Below are 13,474 nucleotides of genomic sequence, written 5' to 3' on the forward strand. Positions count from 1 at the left end.
ACAAATTCACTATCCATAATTGGATTCAAATGCACAGAAAAAGGACACTTTTGAATTACAAAAAGTGATTTAAAAACAAGCTCATCAGTGCACGTTTTCTTAAACATCCTGTTTTTCTTTTTTTCCCAGCCCCGCTTAAAAACGCTCGAAACGTTGAACCCTGGCAAAAACAACCTTGAGAACAGAGGTATTCACACGTTAAAGGAGTCCCTCATGATCAATCGCTCTTTATTGCAACTTGGCCTAGCTTCCACAGGAATAACATGTGAGGGTAGGGTTCGTAATATTGCTTTTCTGCTTCTTTGGCACATTCTCTCCTTCTAAATTTCCTTTTTTACGGGGATGCATTTCTGTTTTACCTTATAACTGAGCCTGTGTTTTCTACTCACCGTGCTAGGTGCTGTGACTTTGGCTGAGATCCTTGCAGAGAGTCCACAGATCCAGCGGTTGGAAGTACGGCAGAACCAGGTGCTTTCTGGGGGCCTCATGGCTCTGTTGTTGGCCCTAAAGATCAACCGTTCACTCATCAGACTGGATCTGGACCAACATCTGAAAGAGGAAAAGGTCAGTTGTCAGCTTTACCTCGTCCTGATTATCTAAGTGTTTAGAACAGTAATTCTGCATGCAGATGGTCCTTGGGTCTGCCTGGAAATATCAAGATTTTTTTAACTGTAGTTTTCAGGCCTGGAATATCATGGAAAATAAAAATTACATTTTAAAAATCATGGGAAAATGTTGTGTATATGCATTTTTCTGTCTATTGAGGGTCTTATTGGAGACATTTTTGCGCTAATTACTATAGATGTTTAAATCTATGATTATAAATCTATAGTTTAGTACCTGACAAGTGAAAATCAAAGTCATTTGGTTCAGTGGTCAAAAAGTATGGAAACATTGTGAGAAATATTATTGTTTAGAGGTGTACAGGAATAGTATTACCAAATATTTTTGTATTATTTTGTATTGTGTTTATTGATGATCCAAAAATAATAGTCAAATTGAATTTCCTTTCTTTACACACAAAATTGGGGGGCTTCGTCTTGTCAGCCCAGGTCTGGTGATGGATTTTGCTATCACAATTAATATTGTAAAGTTGTTCAGGTAAACTCATTATTGCCATAGCATGATCCAATATTAACCAAGTTTGACTCAAGACAGAAGTTCCCGTCAAAGATACGAGATGTTGCTGATCTCTTAGAGCTGCTGCTTCACACTTTGTTGCAAAAACCTTGAAAAAACTGATGCCGCAACTTAAGAACATGCCAGAACAGAGAAAGTTCGCCATCTGTTTGTCAGGATTTTATCTCCTCTATCTTATTTGCACATTAAAGCATTAATTAAAATCATGAAAGGACAGAATGCTCTCTTTAAAAAAGATTCTAATGCTAGAAATGGATTGTTTTATTTTTTTATATCAGTCATTTGTTTGGAGTCTGATGTTTTTACCCCGTCAATCAGCTGCACCTCGAAATATATTTTCATCGATAAACGGCCTGAAAACACGCCATCTGTCTTAAATGTGTATAAATGTGTCATATTTAAGCTCAGCTGAAACAGAGGACGATGTTATTAACATTTCCACCGTGATAGATTACAGCAGGGTGGTATTTAACCGATGGAGAATGAGACATTTCACTGTGGCAGTACAAGAAGACAAACTGCTGGGATTTGTCTGGGCCAGGCACAACGTGGCAGAACGACTGACGATTGTATTAAAAAGCAAATCTTTCCATCAGAAATCAGCGGGTGGTCAGATCAAGTGTTCTGATTCAGTTTCGTAAAATTCCCTGGGACTGAGAAAAGCGAAAATTTCATTCTTCAGAAGAAAAGCGTATGCGGATGTGTGCGTGTGTGCGTAGCGCGATTTTACATGCGCATATTTAAACGAGAGGAAGGTGGTAGGGAGGGAATGTAGGTCCTTGGGTCTTTGTTTACAGCATCTGATTTGGCGTGTCTGTTGAAGCCCAAATCTATTTGATCAGTGGCCTGTTTGGTGTTAATTCTTAATTATTTACTGATCTAAAATATTCATTGTGGGAGTCTTAGGTAGTTCAGAGATTTGGAGAGATTTGGGACCATGTTATCCATCTCTTTAGCAAGGTGCTTGTACTCTTAGTTAAGGTCAAACTTTACACATTCAACAATTCGCATCAAATTCTTCCAAGACCTGAGCTGTATACTTTTAGTGTATGCCAACAGTTGCCTCATTTTTGTCTTTTTATTTCACCTAAAGCATTTGTCTTGTCTTTTTGTCAACATTTTGAACATGGAAAAAATATATTGGGGTGAGCTATATACATTTAAGACAATGATGTACAACAATGGCATCATATTATTTCCTTTGCTGTTTGCTCAATGTCACTGTTGTTGTGCATGGCACAGTCAGGTTGCTGTGATGTCTCTCATTAAGGATCATTAGAGATGCAGGTAGGGCTGCAGAGGGGCAGGTGGTCTTGTGGGACAGACTCCAAGTGGAACTAAGCGTTGGTTAGTGTTTGTGGTCGGTCATGGTGTCTAACTCTATGATGGCTGGAGTTGAGTGAGTGAGCAGACAGAGAGCAGGTCCTGCTCATGGGACCTCTGATGAGCTACTTAGATGGGCTTTACACACACACACACACACACACACATACACACACGTGCACTCTTAAAGAGAACTCAGTTTTTGAACTTACTGATACTTTTGTAAATATTTACATGGCTTCATCCTATTGCACTACATTGCTGTTTTCAATTCAAAATGATTTTAAAAATGCTAGTTTATATGCCATTGGTTTTCAGCAAAGGTGTATTAATGTATTTATGGAATAAAAAAAATACAAAAGTGAATAATGTTGTAAAAAATAAAATAAAATAAAATAATCTATATACACTACCAGTCAAAAGTTTTGAGTCGGTTAGAATTTTCAATTCAAAATCAAAAACGGTTTGTAGTTATTTCCTATTTTATACTTCTTATAACTTATATAAAAGCATGCATTCTTTCAATAATGCTACGCTTTTAATGGGGGTCATCATGTAGTCATGTAGTAATAGGGTTGTACATATGCAAGATCTGTGACATGCATTTTTGCCAATTAAGATTAATAATTAAAAACATTAATAATTAAAATAGTTACTGCAATTAATTGAATATCAGTTCCACAGTTTGTCAAAATTACGATGTTCTATGATTTCAGTTGTTGAATACAATTGGGACAAAACTGTAGGGGGGGCAAACCAGACATTTGATATGTATAGACTAGCTATTTTCCTAATTTTATGTTAAATAGTAGTTTATCTAATATAGATAAATGTATCTAAATATGTGATTTGTGCCTCTAGGAGCTTGTCTCTTCATTGTTTTCTTCCGCTCCTATGTCTAATTTAATTTTAATTTGTATTTATGTGCTTTTTATGCTATTATTTTGAATAAATATAAAACTCAAAGTTCCTATGCATTGCAAGTGCTACCTGTGCACCACAGCTTCATATTTTTTTCTGTTTTTATCTCTCCAGTGACTGCAAAAAAATATATTTAAAGTTCCATATGGCCTTATACTTTAATTAGAGAAGTGGAATTTGTGAGTAACAAGTTCCATATTTTAGTGATACTTTCACAGAATCTTCTCCCATCAACTTCACATGGTTGTAGGGCATGAAAGCGACAGCCGTATATAGCAAAGCAGTCAAGTGTCATATGTTTATCAAAGCTAAACCAAATCACACTCTCACATCTCTCTGTTTCTTTGCATCTGCTCTCACTGTCATGGAAAAAAATAGCACTTGTCACCAATATCTTGTTGTAGAAGCCAGTCTGCTTAGACACTAGACTGTATACTTACTAGACACTGTATTTAACATAATGTGAACAAACATGAGGTTGTGAAGTGCAATATGTTGCACTATTTTGTAAAAAAAATTAGGTCCTACTGCAGGTCACATCTAATATTCACAACATATATATATATGCTTCCCTCACAGCCTTTTTTCATTGTGTTAAATTAAATGTGGCATCTAATTAACTAATCTAAATAAACCTGTTCAGATCTTGCAGATAGAGACTCTTCATAAACTTTTACCCTTGCGCCATTAAAACTTTGAGGTGAAATTGTCTTTGCAGTTTCGAAATAAATCTTCCGTCTCTTTGCATTCACAATCCACACGCAGTCTTGCTCATTTCCTGATGTAGTTTTGGGGGCAAAACAGGCATATTTGCCAGCTGTGTAATTTACTGTGGCACTCATTTGCATATTAAAGCATTAATTAGCCCCTCTGAGTGCGAGAGCGGGAATAGTGTAATCATTGGACGTGTAGTCACGGGGGACGAGTCTGTGTTTGGGTCTGGGGGGAGGCCGAGAGGAGAGCGCGGGAGTCTCTGGGTGCTTGTGTTGACCATGCGGCGCATGCTTGTCGGCTTTGTGTTTTTTTCTCCTCTCTTTCCCGCCGGAGGGTGGGTGAGGAGGTTGCGCTGCTCAGTTTTCCAGCTTTTTCCAGACCCTTTGAAGTGTCACACACGATCTGTCTCCGTGTCATTTTAATGGCTTTACTCTCCCCCGTCAGTGCAGTCAGAGGTGCGACCAACAGTTTCACAGGAAGTAGAGGTTGTTGTTGTTTTTTTTCCATCCTCTTTTCCATTTGAGGGTGAAAAGGGGGATGAGGGTTGAGGATTGTGGAAGAGCATATGAAAAACAAACTGATGTAAAGGCTTTTTAGAAGTTACAATTGACACAAATCTTGTGGAGATATCAAATACATATTAAGCTGCTTGGAACATGACAATTAATTTGATTAGTAATTTTCCTGTAAGTGAATATTCACACTTTTGGACATTTGGTCTGTGAACACACACTCAGGGCTCACCAATAGGTTGACAGAAAAATCATTGAAAAATAATTTTAACTTTATTGATCTTGTGCATCCATTTTTATTCATTGGGATTATCTTGAAAGTAGAATCAGTAAGAATATGTTGAAAACTACAAACCAAAGAGTAATTTTATGACATTGTTTTCCAGCAAAGGTTTATTTATGAATTTAGGAATTTTTAAAAAATTTAAATTACAAATAAATAAAATAATCAATATACACTACCCTTCAAAAGTTTGACTATCTATCTATCCATCTATCCATCCATCCATCCATCCATCCATCCATCCATCCATCTATCTATCTGTCTATCTATCTATCTATCTATCTATCTATCTATCTATCCATCCATCCATCCATCCATCCATCATCTAATTAAGAAGTAATTTATTTCTATGATACAAAGCTGAATTTTCAGCATCAATCACCCAGTCTTCAGTGTCACATGATTCAGGGCTCACCAATAGGTTGACAGAAAAATCATTGAAAAATAATTTTAACTTTATTGATCTTGTGCATCCATTTTTATTCATTGGGATTATCTTGAAAGTAGAATCAGTAAGAATATGTTGAAAACTACAAACCAAAGAGTAATTTTATGACATTGTTTTCCAGCAAAGGTTTATTTATGAATTTAGGAATTTTAAAAAAATTTAAATTACAAATAAATAAAATAATCAATATACACTACCCTTCAAAAGTTTGACCATCCATCCATCCATCCATCCATCCATCCAATTAAGAAGTAATTTATTTCTATGATACAAAGCTGAATTTTCAGCATCATTACCCCAGTCTTCAGTGTCACATGATTCTCCAAAAATCATTCTAATATTCTGATTTGGTGCTCAAAAACATTTCTTAATATTATAATGTTGAAAACATTTGTTTTTTAATATTTTTACAGTAATAGCTCATTTCTAACTGACATTTTTTAGGATTCTTTGATAAATAAAAAGTCAAAATAAACATTATTTATTTGAAATAAAAATCTTTTGGAACATTAGAATTGTCTTTACTGTCAGTTTAAGGCTTTCCTTGCTAAATAAAATATTAATGTCTTTCATTTGTACATGGTAGTGTACATATAAATAAAGGTATTTCTAGCAAATATATATTTTAAAAAATCATTAATTTGTGGTGGGGCCAGTGAAAATGTTGTCCAAGCAAGAACTACTAACCTGACTGTCAAAAAATCTTTATTGTTGAGCCCTGACTTAACCACTTAATGGGACATTTCACTCAAACATAAAAACTGTCATTTACAAAATTGCTGTTGTTCCAAACCCGCATGAATTTTTCCCTCCGTGAGATAACATAATGTCTGAAAAGAGTAAGATCTGAAAGCACTGTCAGAGGGGAAATTGACACAAGGGTGAGTAAATAACAACATAATGTTTCTTTTTGGGTGAACTATCCTTTAAATTTCTATACTAATGCATATGTTCACCAATGTATGTGTCTATATAGACAGCTGCAGTAAATGTCCAGTAAAGTGTGAGAAGCCTTTGCTTCAGTGGTTCTTTGTTGAGCTGTCTCCGAAGCCTTTGCCTGAAACACGTTGGCTCATATTTTGATGGGACTGGATGCTATCTTTTCCCTCTACTCCACTAGAAATGGCCCATTGGATGAGTTGGTCCATCAGAATTTCAGAATCTCCCTCTGGGCATGTCCTCCAACTCCATGCTCAAGCACCCTGAGTCACCAGTCACCCACAGTGAAGGCTCATCTGAATATCATGAAACCCGTGAGTCACTGCCTTTATCAGAGGGCTTCAGCCAGAAGAATCTTCCTTTCCCATTCAAATTAACAGGACTGCAGTGGCATGGTCTGCATATGAATATGGATGATCTATTAGGTCATCTTTGGAAGTAGCGTAAGTGTGCAGCACTTAGCGCTCTATTTTCTATTTACAACATTTTTTTTAATTTTTTGCTTGAATGTGTGAGCATTGTAACCAATCACATGTGCACATGAATGAAGAATTTAAATTATTGTTAGACTTGCGACAACCAGTCCTAATGAGCAAGATTAATGGTTTACATGTTTAACCATTTTGTTTTTCATGCTACTATGAGGGCCAATATGAAGTGTCTGTACTTTATAAAGTGATGTACTTTGTAAAGTCACGTTTTTCTGGTTAATATTGCTAATATATTGTTAATATAACAGTTAAATAATGCACATTATATAACATAATATTGAGTACCTTACTTTAGATGAATAATTGTTAGTTGCTCTGTCCATTTTTGCTCCGTAAATTAGAATTGTTTCAAACGAAACAACAGTGAAACCCTTGAGTGTCTCAGAGCAACACACAGCAGTGGCATTTAATGAATCAGTGTTTTCAAACAAATCATTTGAACGAACAGTTCTGTGAATCACAGAAGCATGACCAGCTGTTGCATCTCTACAGGCAAGACATTTTAGTGCTCTTTAGTTCCTGAATGAGTCAGTGTTTTTGAATGAATCATTTGAATGAATGAACTCACTAAACCTGGAATAGCCTCACATCTGCAAGTAACACGTTTCGTTCCTGATTGAATAGGTGTTGCTGAACAAACCAGTTGAGTAATTGATTCAATGAGTCATAATTTGGTCGCTTGTCAATATAGCCAGTTACAAACTATTGATTTCTTGAAAGCAATGGCCAATCAAAAACATTTTAGTCGGTCAGAAAAGTTTTAGTTCAGTTCAGTTCTGCATGCTCATGAATTATCTCATAACAAAGTGCAGATGCGATGTAAATAAGATATTAATTGTGCAGTTTAGAGAGCTTCATTGATAATAACAGAACTTTGTGAGATTGCAATGAACTTGGATATTAAAGGGAGCTCGCTTTGTGCACTTTCTAGGCTATAATCCATTCAGAATGTGTATGAAACTTGTTTTTTTTGGACACATACACTGCGAAGTTTCAGGAATGACATCTGCATATTTATGCTGTATTCACTCTCATAATGATTGACAGATATGTGAAAATAGATGTGCATTAAGGCTAGAGCACCCTTGGTGATTTAATTCTAAAACCGGGCCTGGCCAAACCTTCACAGACAGCACGTGTTCCGAGTGAGATCCAGTTCATGGACCAAAAACATGTGTAAACTTTATTGAGATTGTGTCATATGAACCAGTGATTTCATTTCCAGCAATTTATGACTGGCTTGAATATAGTCCCACAACTTATCGTTCTTCCCGTGTCTTGCATTTGGTGGCAAAGAGTCCAAAATTGACACATTTCAAGTGACTGGATTTGGCAACTGGAAAAAAGACAGAAAAATTGTATGAACATCAGAAAGCATTGTGCACATTTCTGGTTGAAAATGAAAAGCCATTAACAGACACTTAAAATGTAATGTCTTAACACTAACCCTTTAATGTCGCCATTAAAATCAGCAGCAAGGGTCAAAACTAGTCCACATTTTATTAAATGTTGGCAACCTCTTAGTCAAGTTATTCTTGGCTGTGCAGTATTGACGGCTTTGATGTGGTGCAATAAGGTAGGACATTGCTTTGATACTTATATCTATAAAGACTTTTTAAGAAAGAAATTTCTGTGTATTTTTTCACAATTTGTTTTTCCTGCCCCCTGAATTAAATGTCGCTTATGCCAACTGGTGTAACAATGCAGAGTCATGAACAATGCCCACCAACACACAGCCTGACAAAAATATTTGAATGTGAAATCTGTTAATCAAAATTAATAATGATGATTACAATATCAAGAAAAGTAACCAATTTATGCAGCCCTAGCTCTGCCTTCTAGTCTTATAGTGCCCCCTTTCTCACTTCAACTTACTCTCTTTCTCTGGCTAATCATCAGAGGTAAAGATGACCTATAAACACTGATAAACAATCAATACATATTTCTTTAATATGCATTTAACCCACCTCTAATGCTTCCAGTGTAAGCTCATTTTGATTATGGATATTTAACTTGTTTATACAGGTTAACTCAGGACGTGTCACCTAAAAACATTTATCGCAAATCAGGTTTGTGCACAGGATATATCCATACGGTGGGACATTTGTGTCAATGACAGACCACCATGACTGATGGCAGGATTACAACAGATCTATCTACAGTACCATCCATCCATCTTTCTGTCAGTCAGTCAGTCAGTCAGTCAGTCAGTCAGTCAGTCTGTCTGTCTGTCTATGTTTATTATTTCTGTCTCTATCTGTCATTCCATTCTATTCGTTCATTCAAGCATTCTATAGTTCAATCTACTGTATGTATCGTTCTGTCTGTCTGTCTGTATATCTATATGCATGTGTCTGTGTATTTGAATACCATTTCTGTTTGTCTGTCTGTCTTTCTTGATCTCTGTCTCGGTATCTTTGTGTTTTTCTTGTGCAGACCACAGGAGCCCTCTGTTTGTCCTCTTGTCCCTGTGACTGGGGTGATGGGGCAGTAGTCAGTATGTTTGCCCACTAAAATCAGGGGGAGGGGTGGGATGGAGTGGGCAGGGCATTGCCTGTCCCCGTCCTCGTCTCTGTCACACCGGCATGGGCTGCCTGGGCTCCATGGAGGGGAGATAATTGGATTTGTTGTCACCTCCAGTTGCTGCCAGGAGCGGGCGTCTGCTCCGGTTAGCGATGAAGACATCATCGTGACAGGGACCCTGGGAGAGGATCAGCTGGTGTGGTGGGCACCACTATCGATGCTCTAGAACTGCCATGTCCAAGCGGGCAGGCGTAGGCCAGCTGTTTCCTTGTGTCCTCCGGCCAGGCCAAAGAGAGAGCTCCAGATCCAATGGAGAAGGGGGGAGAAAGGAGAAGTTGACCTCTGGCCGGATAGCGCTAGATGTTGAGGTTTGAGCTGTGCCATGTGCCCCTGCGGTTCCTGTGAAAGGGGTTTAGGCCCAGGCCAGGGAATCATGCCACAGTAGACAAGCGTGGCGGACAACCAGGGATGGCACCTGCTTGGCGTGAGTGTGAGGTAATGATGGGCTCACAGGTGAACGGCCCCAGAGGTAATCAGTAATTAACTCACAGCCACTCCATCACCACAGCTTTGGGCCTGAACCGAGTACCGCTGCCATGTCCTACAGACAATAATGCCCTCCAAACACTCCTTGCACATGCCCCGACAACATCAGGTTATTTATTTTTTCTTTATATGTTATCAGTTGTTTGAATATGTTTTAATTTTTTATTTTATTTTATTTATTTTATTTTTTATTTTATCTATTTGCAAGACTCTGTCCAGAAAGCAAGGAGTGTCAGCAAGGGCTTCTGGTTTTATTTTTAAAGCTTTGGTCTTGGAGGGGGGAAAAAATCCCTTTTCCTCCTGTATAAGAACTTTTGAAGGGACTTTTGAAAGATCGTCTCTGTTCTGACTTCAGTGAAGAGCAGTTCAGTGGCTGCAGTGGAACGGGAAGGTGAATTATATTTATACCTGGAAGTCCTGCTTCTGTCTGACTGACCTCCAGTCAGAAATCCACACATGCTGTTTTCCATTTTCCTGTCGTCCAGTGCTAGCCTACATTCCCATTCACTAAGCGCACAGAGCTGTCATTTAAACATTGGTAGATGGGGGAAAAAGATATAGAGAGACATATTTGTGGTGTGCTTGGTGGTACTTTAGTGTAGCTGTTTGTACTCAGTGACTACATGTCAGTCGCACTGTAGTGCCCTTAGAAGTCTTCACTGTGTATTTGGCCATGTTAAGTCAATTCAAATAATGGGAGTGTATTTGTCCTTACATAGTCCATTAGTCACCACCAGAGGTGGACAGTAACTAAGTACATTTACTTGAGTATTGTACTTAAGTACACTTTTTGAGTATTGGTACTTTACTTGAGTATTATTTTTTCTGGGAACTTATGACTTTAACTTCACTACATTTGAAATACAAATATTGTACTTTTCACTCCACTACATTTAACTTTTGCTACTTAAGTACTTTTGTACTTTTACTTAAGTAAAAATCTGTCTTTACAACTTTTACTTGTAATGGAGTAATATTTGACCAGCAGTATCTGTACTTTCACTCAAGTAATGCAGTTGAGTACTTTGTCCGCCTCTGGTCACCACTGCATATTAATATATTACTGCACAACGTTTTTCTCCTTAATTCACCTAATTTAATCATACTTGTAAATTTAAGTTATGACTTAAGTTTAGGTCATTGGGCAGTAAAGACTTTTAAAATGTAAAAAAAAAGAAATAATGTTCTTTTGAGCTTTATATTCAGAAGAAAAAAAAAGTCCTGAAAAATGATGTATCACGGTTTACACACACACACACACAAATAAATAAATAAAATAAAAAAATTAATAAAAAATATTAAGTAGCACAGCAGTTTTTAACGGCGATAAAAAATACACAATTCTTGAGCACCAAATCAGCATATTGGATGGTTTCTGAAGGATCTTGTGACACTGAAGACTGGTGTAATGCCTGCTAGAAATTCAGCTTTGCCATCACAGGAATAAATAAATATATTCTAAATACAAAAGGATATTTTGAATTGTACTAATATTTCACAATATTACAGTTTTTACTGTTTTTGATCAAATAAATGCAGCCTTGTGGAGATTGTTTAAAAAAAATCTTATCAACCACAAACTTTTAAATGTTGTACATAAACTATAATAATTCTATGTATTATTTAACCAAAGTTTTATATGAATGCATTGTATGAGTATGTACAAATATACTTTTTTATAAAAGAAATATATACATGTGAAGGCAGCTAGTGTTTGTAAGGTCGTGTCAGTAGCAGAAGAGTTCAGACTCTGATGTGCGCTCTGATTCTGTTTTTGGAGCGCGGATGGCATCCGTAATTGGGGGAAATGCGGATTCAGTGGGCCTAGACATCTCCGTCCCCCAGGGATCAATTACAGAAAGACTCATTCAGCTCGGTCTATTCAAATGAACACCTGAAGAGCGGGGACAGTGTGCTGTTTTAAAACTAGAGGTATTACGAGATAAACAGCGTCCCAGTAAAGACCTCATCAGCAGCAATTTGTATGCATTTACGCAGACAGTCAGGGTTTCTTCTCCTTCCTGATGTCTTACCTTCTTCCTCGTGTTTTTAATCACAGCTGTACAAAAAAAATAAAAAAAATAAAATAAAATAACCTTCCACTTGGAGTGCACGTACACAGGCGGGTAAAAGTCACTTTTTCTTTGACACATCCGCATTAAGAAACAGCCAGTTCTTAGCAACCGTCTTACTAACAAAAACTTGAGCGCTTTCTAATAAGGATGAAGTGTTATTATTAATATCCCTCCAAGCACATATTTTAAATAAATTCGTTCCTGTGATTCACTCCATCTCTCTCAAGGTTTTGGGCATTTGTACAGTGTGAAGAGCTAGCAGTGTTTAAGTCCTTCAGACCTTGCGAAAGTAATGAATGCCAGAATGTTTCTAATCACTGAATCATTCATGCTGTATAATTTGCTGTAAATAGCCAAGGTGCACTCTTGATTTACAGCTTGCTCAAAGATCCTTGACACCACTTAGCGACTGAAAAACACTCCATATATACATTGAGGCTTAGTTTAGCGCTTTGAAAGGAACTCAAGCTGTAACTTTTCATAACCTTTTATCTTACTGTAACCGGTCACCCAGACCCTAAACTGATGCACAGTGATTGTGAAAGAAAGAAAAACACTTCGTTTTTCGTCTTTGATCTCAAGTGCAGTCAGCAAGCGGTAAATAAAAACAAATCTCCTGGAGGTTTTAAGAAGGGCTTCTCAGAAAAGGCTTCCGGTCTGTGTTCTGACACTGTGTTAACGGTTCCACCTGTGGTGACCTTGTCCCGCCGTCTCTCCATCCTCGACAGAGAGTGTGAGATGGATTACTGTGACCGCTCGGCTACCTTACAGATGGCGCAGTGCCGTCACCGGCACCTAATCTTCATAGTGTGCATCGAAATGACTCATTAAAATCAGCACAGGCAAGACCGGCGGAGATGACGCCCAGTGCTACACGGGCGGCAGTGTCTGTTTTCCTCTCTCCTTCCCTCTTTTCTATGTCTTGGTCCTTTTATTAAATTTCTCTCTCTTTCTTCTAATGTGGAATTTCAATGCTTCTCCCTTTGAATGATTGGATGTTATTGTCATAGTTGAGCAGAGGGAAATGCACTTTGAATTAGAGGCAGTGTTTCATTTCTTGTTTTAAATTTAAATGCAGTAGCACGCATCTTGAGCCTTTTTTTTGGAGTTCGGCTCTTTTATTTTTGGGAAAGTTCGCTATATGCTATCCTCCTTTTAGAGTGACAATCTTATTTGTACTTGTTGCAACAACAGTTCAAAACTACTATCACCCAACTGCATCTTTCCAAACGGGCGAATCAATGTCTCTCTTAGGCTGAATAAAAAGAACATTTTTCTTGAGCCTTTTGGAGTTCGGCTCTTTTATTTTTGGGAAAGTTCGCTATATGCTATCCTCCTTTTAGAGTGACAATCTTATTTGTACTTGTTGCAACAACAGTTCAAAACTACTATCACCCAACTGCATCTTTCCAAACAAACGGGTCAATGTCTCTCTTAGGCTGAATAAAAAGAACATTTTAGTTGAGGGGAAAGCTATTTTTTATTTTTGTGTGTGTGTGTGTGTGCGTGCGTGTGTGAGTGTGTGTGTGTGTGTGTTTGAGTGTGTGTGTGTGAGTGTG

General features: G+C 37.5%; 1 protein-coding gene across 1 annotated transcript in view; it reads left to right on the forward strand.

The window, feature by feature from the left end:
• The window catches only part of LOC107750870 (protein phosphatase 1 regulatory subunit 37-like), a 37,428-nt gene that overhangs the window by 14,647 nt on the left and 9,307 nt on the right, over window positions 1-13,474 (forward strand). The window contains exon 6 of the mRNA XM_016566436.1: window positions 398-564. Coding sequence (XP_016421922.1) covers window positions 398-564 — 167 coding nt within the window. The remainder of the gene's footprint in view (window positions 1-397; window positions 565-13,474) is intronic.

The sequence above is a fragment of the Sinocyclocheilus rhinocerous genome, unplaced genomic scaffold (assembly GCF_001515625.1).
Source record: "Sinocyclocheilus rhinocerous isolate Xijiao unplaced genomic scaffold, SAMN03320098_v1.1 scaffold392, whole genome shotgun sequence".
NCBI classification, from domain to species: Eukaryota; Metazoa; Chordata; class Actinopteri; order Cypriniformes; family Cyprinidae; genus Sinocyclocheilus; species Sinocyclocheilus rhinocerous.